The sequence below is a fragment of the Pelodiscus sinensis genome, chromosome 2 (assembly GCF_052426305.1).
Source record: "Pelodiscus sinensis isolate ZL-2025 chromosome 2, ASM5242630v1, whole genome shotgun sequence".
In the NCBI taxonomy this organism is placed as follows: Eukaryota; Metazoa; Chordata; order Testudines; family Trionychidae; genus Pelodiscus; species Pelodiscus sinensis.
In genome coordinates, this window is record NC_143053.1 from 212,426,926 (window position 1) to 212,442,984 (window position 16,059).

General features: G+C 41.7%; 1 protein-coding gene across 1 annotated transcript in view; it reads left to right on the forward strand.

Moving 5' to 3' along the window:
* Nucleotides 1-16,059, forward strand: part of COL28A1 (collagen type XXVIII alpha 1 chain) — a 131,037-nt gene that overhangs the window by 86,720 nt on the left and 28,258 nt on the right. The window contains exons 26-31 of the mRNA XM_006114506.5: nt 6,732-6,800; nt 8,784-8,852; nt 11,347-11,415; nt 12,640-12,720; nt 12,813-12,848; nt 14,698-14,734. Of these exons, the coding sequence (XP_006114568.3) occupies nt 6,732-6,800; nt 8,784-8,852; nt 11,347-11,415; nt 12,640-12,720; nt 12,813-12,848; nt 14,698-14,734 (361 nt within the window). The remainder of the gene's footprint in view (nt 1-6,731; nt 6,801-8,783; nt 8,853-11,346; nt 11,416-12,639; nt 12,721-12,812; nt 12,849-14,697; nt 14,735-16,059) is intronic.

Below are 16,059 nucleotides of genomic sequence, written 5' to 3' on the forward strand. Positions count from 1 at the left end.
CCCAAGCCCCACAGAGAATTGTCATAAATCTACAGGGCTTCACCTCTGAGTGTTGGAATTTTCAGTTAGAATGCAGATTTAGCTGCAGAAGCTCATGCAGACAGAAAGCTGTCTAGTGACTATGTCTCTGCAGAGAATCACATGCATTGCCTGTTCCAGAAAATACACAACGTATCTTGTACTGATGCTAAGCTTACTTACATTTTTGACAAGAATATGCAAATGTTTGAAGAGAAGGGATGAAACTCTCAGATTTGGGGAAATCATGCGCCATATGGGGGGGTGCCATATTTATTTTGTTTCTCTCCACTCCCATCAACTTTCTCCCTCCTGTCATCTATTTCCTATTTGAAACCTGCAAATAATTAAACACTGGCCCATGGGAAACTATACAGCAGTTTCTCTTCATTCTCTTTCCTCCAGACTTGTTTTTAAGTGTAGCAGTTGCACTGCATCTCTGTGGTCCAGCTATCAAACGGCCTCGACCATTAAAATAAATTAGGTGACACATATTATGAAAACAAATTGGAAGCATTTCAACTCTACGCTTCTAATCATGTATCATATTTAGTTTCTACCAGGTGCAATGCCTTTCAGCCACTGAGAATCTTTGAAATGTTTTAATATGCAGCTAAGTCCACTTAAAAATTTCTAAAAATCTCATTAATTCTATATTCACTATTCGTTCCTGGGAGTCATAGAAATGAGAGCACATGGTTTCCCTTCATTTCTAGATTTTTTTAGGAGACAGGAGAGACAACTGGTATTTTAAGACAAACTTTTATCCTAAGCTTTTCCAAATATTTTACACTTTCACAGTGTTGAATCTCATAACATATTTAGTTTAAGCTATCAAGCTACAACAGCCATTCCCAAACTGTGGGTCTGGATCACTCAGAGGGTTGTAAGTTTATTATGTGTGTCAGGGAGGGGAGGGGTTAATTTGTAAGTGGAGTAACACTCAGAGGCTTGCTATGTGAAAGGAGTCACCAGTACAAAAGTTTGAGAACCACTGAAACATTGTGGGTGGAGATTGTCTTTCACTTGCAGGCAACCCATTAAAATCTGGCCCAGATGTATGGAAACCAAAAATCATCAACTGGAAATGGTTTGATACTTTTTCATAAAAAACTCAATCACCACTGACTCCAACTAGCAATCTCATCCTCATGGCCAAGGACTGAAGGGGAGATGTAACCACCCCCTCTCATTCCAGGCAGAACTGAAGCACATTTGCAGTAGGAAACTTGTATGTTGTACCTTCTCCGTGCATGATCAGTACTCTGGAGCAGCCCCTGCTCACAGTGGGGGTGGGGAGTAGGATGTTCTAGTTCAGCAGTGGGTTGTGGGGGGACACTCCAGCTAGTAGTCCCCTCTCCGCTTGCTCCCCTTTATTTGGTTAACCAGTTAAACAATGTTTAACTCTTTAGCCAATTACATGGGATTTTTCACTCCTAATCTGATTGTGGCTAGAATGTATAATGTAATTCAATAGCAATGGAATACAGAATGTAGGATCCTTGGTCCAAGCAAGCTGTATATCAAAGAACCTTAAAGGAGTAGCTCTTTGCATTTCAAACAATTTGTTTAGGGCCAAATCCTGGTCACATCAATGCTAGGAGCAAAACTTTTACCAAGTTGCACAGGAATAGTATTGGTCCTTAACATATCACATGCTCCATGTCAAAACTAGAAATCCAAAAATGTCTGTTCTACTTAGCCTGGATAAACATTTAGAAACTACTTTTAGTAAAATATCCTTAACTCATTTACATTGTTTTTTTTAAAATAGCTTCTGCTTCATGACCCAATTAGGTGATTATACAACTTACGAGAATCAAAATGAAATATTTAATTAAACTGAAGGTTTTTCCTAATCAAATGTTGATTCTGCAAAGAGAATGCTTGTAAGTGTTGCAGTGTGAGACCATTGTTTCAAAAAAGGCTAATATCCTGATAATACATCTGTAAGCTTTGTACAGTACATATATAATACATTTGATTTGAGAACAGATGGTCAGAAGAGAGAAAGAGTGACAGTGATTGACCAAAGGATTAGATCTTTTTTCTCTCTTCTATATGTACACGTGTAGGAATTCTGAGCCTTAGGTAGGTTTTAGAAGGGGTGGCAGGAGACATCTGAAATACCAGAATCTCCCTCCCCTCCCCCCCATGAGTCCATAAACTGGAGACTTAGTAATAATTTTTATAAACTGTCAGACTGGAAATAAAACTTTGCATAATGGACCTTCCACTTCATCCCTTCCCTCCTACCCCTCTCCCAAAGTGAATACAAACAGTACACTAATCTCTACTTATTATAAAAGTACATTTGCTTAACAAAAGAGACTCAGTCATAAACGTACACGCTTGTCAATCTGAAATTCCACCGAGTACCATTAAATAATAATGTTCCATACATCTGAATTGCAGTTCTGTTCTCCCTGCTTTCAAAGATGGCTTACATATGTGCACACTACAGAACAGGAATTTTGTATAACAGAGGCCTGATTCACATGAAAACAAAGCTGAAACATGTGGAATGCATTCAGTATAAAGAGCACCACATTTTCTATAGCATAGACAGCATGGGCACAGGAAGCTGGTACTTAATCACAAGTGGATATGAATGTACTATGGCAAACTAAAGGAATGGTTAAACAAATCAATATCCTAGACAACACAACATTAGAAAAAGCCAAACCACCATACTCACTAAATAACAAAGTAAATGCCAAAACCACCTCCCTAGTGTATGAATGACAAAGCCAGAACCAGTTGCAGGAAGAATGCTGTCAAGACCTTGGCTTCTGCATCTCAGAAATAAGTCCAGAAGAGAGGAGACAGGCTGTTTTCCTCCTATGCAGTCTCTGCTTATTTCATTTTCATGACAATATTATTGAATCCCCACAACCTCTTCCCACAAGGAAACTTTGTTAAAAAGAAGAAAAAACACAGGTGAAGTTGCTAAGTGACATTTTGCAACATATTACATATCACACAATCATGTATATATCCCAGAGAATCTCATCTGCTACTAGCATGGAAAACAAATCCATTGCACTTATCAAATGTAAGAAAGGGCTTTACAACTCTGACTATTTCTAAGAAATGTGTTTGTTTTTAAAAGGGAATAGGGGAGAAATTAATAACCATCATTATACAACAGCCATGAGTGTATGACAGCTATAGTCACTAATGTAATCATTTCTGGACAACATTATTTAGTCAATAGAGGGAGAATGTGCATGGTGAAATTTCAGATGTTTTCTGAAGGGTAGTTGTCATCTTTACAAAGTATATTAACATATATATATATATGAATGAATATATATATATATTAAGTTTTTTTCTATTACAGGAGGAGGATAGATGCATTAAAAACTTAATCAGCTTCTTGTTTGTTAAATAATCATTTGTTTGGAATTGAAAAAAAAATGAATTAAAGACATAGCACACAGTGAATAGAGTACTAAATCTGTTCCAAATTCTAAATGTGAAAATTAGCAAGTGAATCTTTCCACTGACTTCAAAGAGCTTGGATCAGTCCCTTAAAGGAAACTGAGTTTCTGTTAGAAAAATGCAAGAAAGCAAGGGAGGCTCAGCAGGAGCTTCTGACATCACCTGAAAGTTATATTGTCCATTAAGGAATTGTAGAGGATATAGAACTTATTTTTGCCAAATCTTCAGTAGCAATGTAAACTATACTGTTGCATATCACATTCACCTATGATGCTTTTTCTCTGGGAGTATGTCTACACTACAGAGGGTTTTTTTCAGAAAAACGGTAGTTTTTCCAAAAAAAAAAAAAAAAAACTTGAGTTACGTGCACACTGCAATTGCGTTCTTTTGAAAAAAAATTGAAAGACCAGAGGTTTTTTTTCCAGCATTGGTAATCCTCTTTCTACGAGGAAGAAGCCTTTTACCGAAAGAGCTCTTTCGGGAAAAGGTATGTGTGGATGGGGAAGAGGGAGTTCTTTCAGAAGAAGAGTAAAGAGGAAAAAGCCAGGTGCCCTGGTAGCCACTCAGTCCATAGTAATCACAGTTTAAGTGCAAGATAGCGTCCATTCAGTGTCCATGCACTTTGGCAGTGTGAACATGCTCTTTTGGAAGCAGTTTTTTCGGAAGCCCTCTTCCAGAAAAGCTTCTTCTGAAAGGAGCCTGCAGTCCAGACATAACCTGGGGAGCGCTGTGGTCATTCTCTCTGCCTATATGTTAGGCATCTTTACCTGTACATTTCCTTGTTTATATCATTTAAACAAAAATAAACCTATCCTTTCACTCCTCCCACCAGTACAATGCGACTTCAAAGTTTTTCAGTGGAAAAGGAGTAGTGTTCATTCTAGAGCTAAACATATTCATGTTAAAAATGCACTATATTGTGTGGCACCTACCACTTGCCTCCCACATGGCACCTCTAATGATGATGATAATCATCCTTTGTGAATCTGCATTGTCTTCTGGTTATCCTAATGCAGATGCTCCCTCTACAGGTCAGGTCAAGATTTAAAAAAAAAAAAAATTTAAGTAAGCACATGTAGACTGAAATGTTCTAACAGGTACCCTGTTAGCTGAACTTTGTCTGTGAACTCCATAGAACTATCACAGGTTTTTAGTTCCTCTAAAAGTACAGTGTCTTTCTTTCATTCCCTTGCCTTTGTGCATGCACGCAGAGTTACATTCAGATTATAAGTTTTAAAACAAAATTATTTATACAACTTAATTCATAATTTTTTGTTTCAGTTATTCACTCCATATGAGCACTCCCTTTCTACAAAATCTTTTTTTTTCAAACCAGCATTGCATTTTCCAGTGATGATCTGCTAATCTGTTAGGGTGCGTCTACACAGCACTGTAACTCGAAATAAGATACACAATTTGAGCTACGCAAATTGTGCATCTTATTTCGATGCTATTTCAAAATAGATTATTTCATTATTTGGCACTGTCTACACAGCACCAAATTTCAAAATAAAGCACTATTCCGAGATGTCCCTTACTTCTCATAGAATGAGGTTTACGGGGGCATCAGAATAGCAAGCCCAAAATAACAGGCTTGCTGTGAAGTCACGGAATAGCTATTTCGGGATACTCCGGTATCCCAAAATAGCATTGCAGTGTAGACGAACCCTTAGCTATTTTGTCATTTTTACAATGATGTCTTATGCTGAAAAGACAGCTAAAATAAGACTCAGAATTCCTAACTGCTAAATAAAACCTTGCAAACACTTACCTTTCCTTCTCTTATAAGGTAGTAAGAACTACAAAGAAGTACTGTTGCTCTCAGGATAAATATATCTTTGTGATTCAGAAACAGACTAATGAAGAACATTTACAATATCCATCAGTAAAAAGGATTCCTTGCAAAAAGAAAAGAGGATGTGTATAATTCACCTTTAGTTTCAGAATAGGTACATCACTGGCTATATCCAGTGTGTTTCCAGTCTGTCCTGCAGAGTTTCCCAGTAGAAAGTGAAAAGGTGGTAAAAGTATTCTTCAAGTCTATTCATTTCTATGTAACAAACAAAACAGCAAATCATGACCAGCTGTAATGATGATGTTGGTGATGTCTACCTTTGTCAGTTAGGAACTGAATTGAGACCAAAAAATTTTAGTTAAGGCTCTGAACAGCTGACAGATGCAAAGGCACCTTTGCAGGAGGGTAGTGGGGGGCTGCAACTGTGCATACTCTGATGCTTGCTCTTCCCGTTTTCCTGACTACCAAGGAGCGAGGGGGAAGTACATAGCTTGGGTGTGTCTACACTGCACCCATGCTCGAAATAAGCTACGCAATTTGAGCTACACAAACTGTGTACTTATTTCGAGTCAATTTCAAAATAGGTTATTTCAAAATTTGGCACTGTCAAATTTTATGTTTACGCAGTATTTATTTTGAAATAAATCACTATTCTGAACCGTCCCTTACTGCTTGTGGAATGAGGTTTACAGAGACATCAGAATAATGAGCCCGTTATATTTCAAAATAACGAGTGCACTCAAAAGACATGGAATAGCTATTTTGGGATACCACTGGTATCCTAAAATAGCACTGCTGTGTAAACATAGCCCTTGAGTGCATTTCTCTCACTTCTGGCTAGTGAGGAGAGGGGGCAGAGGAGTTCCTGTACCTGGAATCCTGTGCAGATACAAAATTTGCATTCACAGCTGCAAAATGAGCCGCTGCTATCTGCATTGACATCTGGGATGTGGATACTTGCAGATATAAAGTGGATATCTAAGAATCTGCAGGGTTCTAGATACAAAAATTGCATCTGCATCCTCATCCATATCCTCAAAAATGAGCTGCAGATATCTGCATTCACATTTGTGCATGTAGATACCTGCAGATATCCGTGGAATTGCAGGGCTCTCTGTACCCACTTATGCATGTGATAAATTCCATTGAGCTCAGGGGGGATGACAAAGATGTATGCTGACAAAGATGACTCACATGACTGTGTTTTGGCATATAATACTTCTGACTCCATTCCCTGTTAGGTTTTATGAATAAGTATTCCCATTGTGGTTTTTTAATCTTTAATAGAATTCTTTGATTTATATATGTTTTAAGACAATGTATAAATTTGACTGACTGTCTCATCCTGGATTTTTTCTGGAATGTATAATACATGAAATACAATACTAATGTTCTAAATGAAAGGATGGTCTCTACCTCAAGTAGATCAGCTCACAAGTTACTACATAGTAAATTATTATGTCTTTCTTTTTAGGGAGAGCTTGGAGCAAGGGGATTGCCAGGACCTTCTGGGCCTAGGGGAATAGGAATACTTGGTCCAAAGGTTTGTACAAGCCCATTTTATAGATCTGTAATCTTTATGCCTGAGTCCTGACACTAATCTCTCCTACACTGGTGTAGCTCCTTTAACTACTGGATTTGAACTGGCACAACTGAAATCAGAATCATGCCTAAAAAATAAAGACCCTGATCCTGTATCCACTTATATATGTGATGAATCCCATTTTTCTCCGTGGGCCTACTCATGTGATTAAAGTTAAGCGTACATGCACGCCTGGCAGCCCCAAAAGGTTGGGGACCACTGCTCTAGCTGGTACTGCGGGCTGGTTATCCCTAACCTGCCCATTCTGCCTGATGCCCTGGCCCTTCCATGAGCATGGAGCTGCCCCCCCCGCCCACTTGGCCCAGGGGCACGGCAAGGCTGTGGGCCACCCTGACAAGGGCTGTTCTCTCCCTACTCCCCTGGGGGTTCTCAACACCCTAAAGAGGGCAGGGAGGATGTAATGCTGTAACTCTGCAGAGTGGGGCACCAGACATACAGCCTCTGTGCTCCTGGAAGTTCTGGAGGACACAGGGAATCTGTGGCTCTCAACTACACCTCACCTACCAACTATGAACTGAATACGAGATCATGGGTATCGTTTGCTATGTTTTCAATTTGATGTGTCTCAGGCACAGTAGGTGTACCTGGAGACGTGCCACACAATATGCTAATATGCATGACAGCCTACAGTTGGGCTTACAGAGAATCTGATGTCTCCACTGCTTTGCCCTTTGTGTGTTCAGTTCCACAAGAGCAAGCGTACAATGCTGCCCTGTCAGAAGGTTTTACGCCCACTTTGGGCAGGCATAACTGACTACATAATGGGCAACACACTGGAAAATAAGTCTTGGCTTCATTGGCATAATTATTTATTTAATTTAAATATTTTTACCCCATCTCTCTATCTGAAATATTCGAGGAGGCTTACAAAAAAATGTTAAAACACAATACAAATATATATCAAAATTTAAAATACGAGACCCCAGAAGGACATAAAACCGACTAAAAGCATCTTGAGAGAAGGAACACACACACACACATACTCAAACACCAATAAAAACACAAGTAAAAAGGGTGGCTTTAGCCTGACACTGAAACAATGCTAACGTTGGCGTCACGCGAATATCCGAGGAAGAGAATTCGACAGCCTGGGAGCAAAAGCTGAGAAGGCCCTGTTCCACATAGATGTAAATCTTATCTTCATAAGTGGGGGAACACTGAGCAGAGCCTCCCCAGCTGACCTCAATCCCCGGGCAGGTTCATATGGGAGAAGACGGTTCTTCACATACCCCGGACTCAACCCATTTAGGGCTTTATAGGTCATAACCAAGACCTTAAATTGTGCCTGGAAACATACCAGAAGTCAGCGCAGCTGCCTGAGCATTGGCATAATGTGCTCTGTATAATGAGGATTAGTTAAAACTCAAGCAGCTGCATTCTGGACCAATTCATTCTTTAAAACTTTGAGATGAGTTATCCCCTTGGTTACTGTGGTGAGTACTGGGTTTAAGTACCGAACTCAAGAATCACTTCAATGTAAACTGTCAACCAGAGGAAAATCAGGGCCACAATCCCAGATCTAGTCTATACTGTGGTTTAAGTTGATGCAAGTTATGTTGCTCAGGGGTATAAAAAATATCACATACACTCCTGAGTGAAGTAGCTTACATTGACCTAATGTGGGGTTGACACAGCTCTACATCAGCAGGAAACACTCTCCCGTTGACTTTGCTTCCACCTCTGGTGGACATGAAGTACTGCAGTTGATTGGTGAGCACTCTGCCTTCAACTTATTCCATCCTCACCAGACCCACTAAACTGACACCACTGCATTGATTGAAGTGGTGCCAAGTTAGCATGCTAGTGTAGAGAAGTTCTTAGAGTTTTAAAATGCTTCTTATCTTACCTTTGCTTGTTCTTAGTGTGTGTTGATTGAGAGTCCTTAAACTAATTCTTCTCTCTGTGATGTACAATGCTTAACAGGGAGCTGTGGGACAGAAGGGTTTGCCAGGGCCACCTGGCCCTCAGGGGGACAGCATACAAGGAAGCAAGGTAACCAGTTTCAATATGTTTAGCAAGAGATCTATGTTTAAAATGGTCTTTTTGTTCTTTTTTTTAATGACAAAACTGTAAAACAGCATATTTCTATGTGCTAGAAAAGATCTAATCGGATTACCCTCTCACCCCCCAAAAAATGTTTGATCCATAAAAAAGGAGGAACGGAGACCTGGGATGGAATCCTGGTCCCATTGTTGTCAATGGGAAAACTCTAACTTCATTGGGGTTAAGACTGCAGCTCAGATTTTACTGCTTCTCCGTGGCATTAATCCTGGTTTATGCTAGTGCAGTTCCATACCTCAGCTGGGAGTCACAACCTAGAATGGTCTCAGGCTGTCCCGGTACTTCTTTTTCCCTGTCACTTTACCAAAAAAAAAAAAAAAAAAAGAAGAAGAAGAAGACGACTGCTACAACCCAGACCGGGGGAAAAATGGCAGAGAACACTTGGTATGACTTTAGAGCTAGTCTACACTAAAAGCACTACCTCAGCACAGCTGCACCACTGCAGTTGCACCACGCTAGTGTGTCGGGTGAAGATGCTGTATGTCAACAGGAGACAGCGCTCTACTCCACGAGAGGCAGTAGCTACACTGATGGAAGAGTTTTGACATAGGCCTGTTTATACCAGCACTTAGCTTGGTGGAAATTACGTAATTGTGCATACATTATATCCAAGCAAGTAATAGTGTAGACAAGCCCTCAGAATTCTCTAGCAACTGCTCTGCCTGACTCAGAATTGCTACTGACAAGTTGTAGAGAGAATGACATTCAGTCCTGTGTGGCCGCGGAGATGATCACTGTGTTTTGAAGCTAAAACCAGAAAAGGGGGGGACACAAGAATAGCTGAGTTTCCAGAGTGGCTTGGAAGTTTTAGTGAAAAACAAAATCTGCTGTGCCCTAGAGCCTAATCCTATAAATTGCTGAGGCCTCTGTCAGCTGCCCAGCTGACAAAATTGCAATGGAAGCCTAATATTTCAGGATCTGCAGTACCACAAATTGAGTAGGGCCTTCACGATAATTGTAAAAAGTAAAATATTCCTTGAGCATCGTGCCCCTGAATGTTCCTCCACACCTCCCTCATCTAAGTGGGGGCTGGGGATGGAAATGGGGAAATTGTCCAGAGGCCTGTGATTCAAAGGGGCATGGGGCTCCCAGCTTCTGTCACTGCTATTGTGGCAGCTGGAGCCCTGAATCCTTCAAATTGCTACCAGAGCATGCTCTGTGTGACTCTGAGGGGTGAGCAGGGTGTGGACTGCGTTCCAGCTGGTGTGGAGGGATGGCTGCCCCTGATTCCACCCAAGAGCCCAGACTTTTGGAAGTGCAGAGCCATCCCCCCCACTCCTCACCTTGTCCAAGAGTCCACGGAAGCCCCCCAGTTTGAAAACCTCTGTCCTAGAGATTAATAACAAACATGAGAAGCTCCAGGGAACGTAGTAAAATGAAATGCAAGAACTATGTGCATTAATAGAGTATTAGTGTTGCATAGATAACATTTTTTGAAAACTCAGGTTTTTCCCACGGCAGAAATTGTGTTTGCTAGCCCTGCTCCAGTTTTAGTTTTTCTACAGATAAAGAATTTCAGTCCTAGTTCAGAGAGTTTGGAGCCAGAGGCAAAGAGAATGTCTAACAAATCCATGGTAACATGGCTAAAACCAGCAGTGTAGATGCAGCAGTAAAAGCTTCAGCACAAGCTACCAGTGTATGTGCCCAGTGTACTTGTGCAACCTTTGCTGAAATGTGTGCTGCTGTGGCTACTTTGCTAATTTTAGCTAGCTAGTGTGGCTAGGTTTACTTGTGCTGCCATCACACTTTGGACTGCGGTGTAGATATACCCTCACATGGCCAAATTGTCATTAGGCCTTAAAATTATTGGAGGCTATAGCAGCATTCCCTGTGGCTGTGGAAGCTGTGCTTTAAGTAAGACTAATTATTTCCTTTCTTTGGGGCTGTATTATAGAGACATCTGTTTATTATTGCTTTGGACTTTGTATGTAAACATTCCCATTATGTATCTTTGTGGCTGCTTTGCTGAGCCCTGGGATTGTTGGCTGAATTTCGCAGCATGGCTCAGTCAAAAAATATTAACATTAAGCGGAACAGGAAGGTTTGTGATCCTTTATAGCTGTAATGGATTTGCTATACATTCAGGAATCCACAGGTTTTTAATATCCAGTTTCCATGGTGGCAGTTATATTGAAAAAAGTGCCACTATCACAAAGCATTTTAACAAGCAAGGCAACTGATGCACAATAGCCAACCCCTGTTTTATGAAAAAATATTGTGGGATCTTCAGTGTACAGATTGAATCTGCAAATCCAAACCCATTCATTATTATTGCTTCTAAGAGCAGCACTTTTCAAATATTAGTGACATTACCTAAGGCAAAGCCTCTGTCTTTTTCTACGACACAGAATGTTACTACATGAATTTATCGTTTCCATAATTTAATTTCACTTTCAGTTAAATTTACTCTCCATATTGTATTCAGGGAGAACGAGGAGTTCCAGGTTTACCAGGACCTAGGGGTTCAGAGGGATATGGTCTCCCTGGCCCAAAGGTAAATCCTAGCCTCTGTATTAATAAAATATTTTTTCTTATTATATGTGCCTAGTTCTATGCAGATAAACAAAAGACCAACTCTTAAAGAGAACCTGTGGTCTGAAGGCCTGATCCTGCAAACACATAGGGCATGGCTACACTTGAACTTGAGTTGACCAATGTTTGGTCAACATGTGGCCACCACAGTAATTACTGCAGTGGTTCATGTCCACACTGCCCTCCTTCCATTGGTGGCATGCACCCTCATCAGAAGCATGTCCACTGACTTAAAAGGGGCAATGTGAGTGGGAGAAGGCTAAGCTCCCTGCTAGTAGTGCAGCTCTCTGCTGGGAATGGGTCAAGCCCCTTACCCCATTTTCTCAGCTTCCCAGCCAAGCATGGCCAGTTGGGAATGGGGAGTCTGGGGAGGGGAAGGAGCCGGGCTCCCAGCCTGGAGATCTGTACCCAGTGTTCAGGTGGCTGTCCTATTTCCAGCACAAATCTGAGAAGCCTAGGGTGGCTGCCCCATTCTTGGTGGGAAGCCAAGAAGCCTGGTGTGGGCTTCTAATTTATACCAGTTTGAGTGAGAGCTAATCAGATCCAGAGTGTGTGTGTTGCATCATATCATCAATTTAGTAAAAGGGAAAAGCATCTGACACTCTAAAGCCATTTCATTCTGCACACAGAATCAAACTGTGGCACATCCTGCAGATGCCAATAAGGTCCCATGGGTTGGGTGATTGGGTTAGGGGGCACTGACATTCACAGTACTACCAGGAGGTTTCTAGGGCCTGACAATGCATAGGCTGGCACCGATTTTGCCTACAGCTATAGGGAGCTGCTCTATCCCTATCTTGCAGAAATTGCTAATTCAGATCCTTAACATTCTAGTAGTACCTTTCCATTTGAAACACAATATTAGGGCTGATTCTGCCTGGCTCATATTTGAAATGAATGGGACTACTCACTTGTATAAGGGATGCATAAGTTGGCCCTAAATGAGAAGATGCATATTTCATACAGATGTAGCACAATCAGTCTCTGCTGCCCCCATAGAGTGACCAATGCTAAATGGTGGACCATATTTACAGCTGGTGTAAATGAGTATAAATGCATTGACAGTATCTCAGATGGATCGGTAGAGTTCTTCCATGAGTAGGTATGGAGGACATATGCTAGCACAAAGAACACAAGTTCCAATAGTGTGTGTCTAGCACTTCTCTACTCTGCTGTATTTTATTAGGGAGATTATGGGGAGAAAGGTGATCCAGGAAAAAAAGGTGACAAAGGAGATATTGGAGAACCTGGACCTGCAGGACCAAAGGTAAAACATCCTCTTTTACATTATTTAATTTTTCTGAATGCAAATGAGACAAACTTGCATTTATTAATTGATCTCATTCTACAAATTCTTAGGGGCTTATGGGAAGAAAAGGTGAACTTGGTCTTTCTGTAAGTATGTACATTAATTGATTTACAACAGACAAGAATTTACCCTGTGCTCGTTTTGTTAATTTGAAGAAATTCTGATCCTGCTGCTACAGAGTTTGACTAACTCACTATAAGTTGGGCTGACTCATAATTCAGAGACACGCTGGCGGTACGTTATCAATACATATAAAAGAACACAAATTTCACCAGAGTTGATAATCTTATTGGTGGAATGAGTGACACAGACGGGTTCTGCTGTGCGGTTGCCATGCTTGTTGCTGGTTGGGATGATGGAAAGACTTTGCTAATGACATCACTTCCTGAAGAATCTGCAGAGGCCAAACATGGAGAATTTCAAAACCTTTTCATGTGACAGAAGCAGACATTGCCCTGTATGCAATTTGCTGAAAATGCACAATGGGGTAGATAGAAATGTATACAGGAACAACTAGGCTACGTCTACACTGGCATCCCTTCCGGAAAAGGGATGCTAATGTAGCACGTTGGAATAGGCAAATCCGTGGGGGATTTAAATATCCCCCGCGGCATTTGCATTAACATGGCTGCCGCTTTTTTCTGGCTTGGAGATAAGCCGGAGAAAAGCGCCAGTCTAGATGTGATTCTCCGGAAAATAAAGCCTTTTCCGGAGGATCTCTCATTCCTAACTTTCAAGTAGGAATAAGAGATCCTCCGGAAAAGGCTTTATTTTCCAGAGAATCATGTCTAGACTGGCGCTTTTCTCCGGCTTATCTCCAAGCCAGAAAAAAGCGGCAGCCATGTTAATGCAAATGCCGCGGGGGATATTTAAATCCCCCGCGGATTTGCCTATTCCAACGTGCTGCATTAGCATCCCTTTTCCGGAAGGGAGGCCAGTGTAGACACAGCCCTAGGGTATGTAATAATGACCTTTCTTCATCGAGTGATGTCCCTGTGGGTGCTCCACTATAGGTGCTGGGCTTCTCCCAGGGCTGCAGATCGGAGACTTGTCCATAATGGTATCCATTTGGACGGCGCATGCATGAAGGGTGTCACATGGCATTCACACTCTTTTGCACACGCGTGTGCGGTCCAGTTCCTGCCATTTCCTCTCAACCAACTCAGGCTGCAGACGGAGTGAATCGGTCTCCTCAAACTTTTCCTAATTTGTGAGAGTGTTCAAACTTGTTAATAGTTTTCATAGTATTATAGTTAATAATTATTAGTTACTTTGCTAATATCTTCATTTGCTGTTAAAAAAAAACCCTTCCTTTCTTCGTTACGTAGATAGTTACATAAGGTTTTCATAGATATATAGATAAATACCTTCTCCTTTTCCTTCGGTTTGAGGACTTAGGGTTTGTTTGTTTTTTTTAAACAAACTGAAGAACAACCTTTAAAATGCCCGGCTCCCTGGATTTTAAAAAGTGTGACATATGTTGCGAAGCAACGCCCGCATCTGGCGGGCATTCGACTTGTATTAGTTGTCTCGGTGAAGCTCATGTTCCACAAAAGTGCTCTCGTAGTAAATTAATGGCGAAGGCCCGCCAAGATAGGGAGATGAGGCTGCAAATGATCCTTTTCAATAAGGCTCTCTAGCCAACCGGATCAGATTCCACAGCCACATGTTATGTAGATTTTTAAGAACAGCTAACTGATTTCAATTAGGAGTGCTGTTTAAAACTGATGGCATTGGATAGCTTTCTGTCAGACATTTATGAGTCCCAGCCACTTAATAATGATTTCAAAGTGCAATATAATTTGCTTTACAAAACAAGCAAAACTGAAATAAAAGGGACAGGAGGTTTTGGAAATGCAGTAGCAGCTCAAACAAAAGAAAAACATGCCTCAGCATTAGAATAAACATAACACTTTCATGGATACTCTTTTTCAGAAAGAAGAAATTATCAGACTTATCATGGAAATATGTGGTAAGATCTATGTTATAGAAAAGAAATAAGTTTTATTAAGACACATTGAATCTACTTTGGTGGAAAGGATACAAGTGAAGCCTGCGTGTGTAAGGATCTCAGTTATAATGGAACACATGTACAGTGTCAGCAGTAAAAGTAAATGAAGTTGGGTAGAGGTTATGATTTTCAGCTGAGAAGTAAGCACATCATATGGGCCAGTAATAGGAATTCTGCATATCAAAAGGAAATCCAGCGGAGCTCACAGTGGAAATATAAGCCAGCCAGAGGCTGTATCGTATGTCCCGAGACACTATCTGAGCAGCATGAAAATGGTTCTGGGGGCAGACACTAGCTGAGGCAGTACTTACAGCATAGCCATGCTGCCAGGGAAGGGAGAAAAGGATGAGAGATGGGGGCACCAAAGGAAGAGAAAATGAAAGAGGAAACACCAGGGCCCAGAGCTTCTGCATATCTCAGGGTTTGTGGGAAAGCCATCCAAGAACCTGCTCTCTACACAAAAACTGCTTTTGAAAGAGAGCATCCACACACAAAAGGGTATCAGAAAAGTGATCTGCTTTTTTGAAAGATAGCGCCCAGACTGACTGGACACTCTCTCGCATAAAAGGATACCTGGAACCACTTCAGGCAGGGCTTTAGGTCACCCGTTACTTCTGAGCCTTGCAGAGACATGTGCTTAAAGGGACCACATTGGACAACCATTTCTCTGCTTCTACTGCCTGCTTGCCTACCTCTTCGAGGGACAGCAAAGCTCTTGCAGTGCCTGTTGTGGTTGCCTTGCTTTTTTGGATGCCCCAGCTTTTGTCTTGGTGCCATGGAGCCGGAGCTGCTCCTGGGCATGTGATGGCCTCACGCGGCCATGCTGCAGTTTCTGCAGCACTTTGTGCTGGTTGCCTTCCTGGTCCAGACCAATCTCAACCCTAAGCTCATTGTGGAGATCCCCTCTCTGGATGCAGGAGATCCACTCTGGCAACTGTAACCAACTGTGAAGAGGTGTTTCTGGAGGCTGGACACCAGTTGTGACTGGTGGGACCAGCTGATCATGGAGCAGTGGGATAACCAGCAGTAGCGCCAAAATTTCTGCATGCAGAAGGCCACGTTTTTGGAGCTGTGTGCCTGTCTTGCCCCCACCCTTCGGAGATGCAACACCCATCTGTGGCCTGCCACTCCTTGCAGAAGCAGGTCACAATTGCCCTCTGGAAGCTTTGCACCTCTGACAGCTAGCGGTCGGTGGGCAACCAATTCAGCGTGGGGAAGTCCACCATCAGGGCCCTCCTTGCAAAGGTAAGACACTCTGGGGCTGCAGTCCCTGCTGGGCGGGTGGG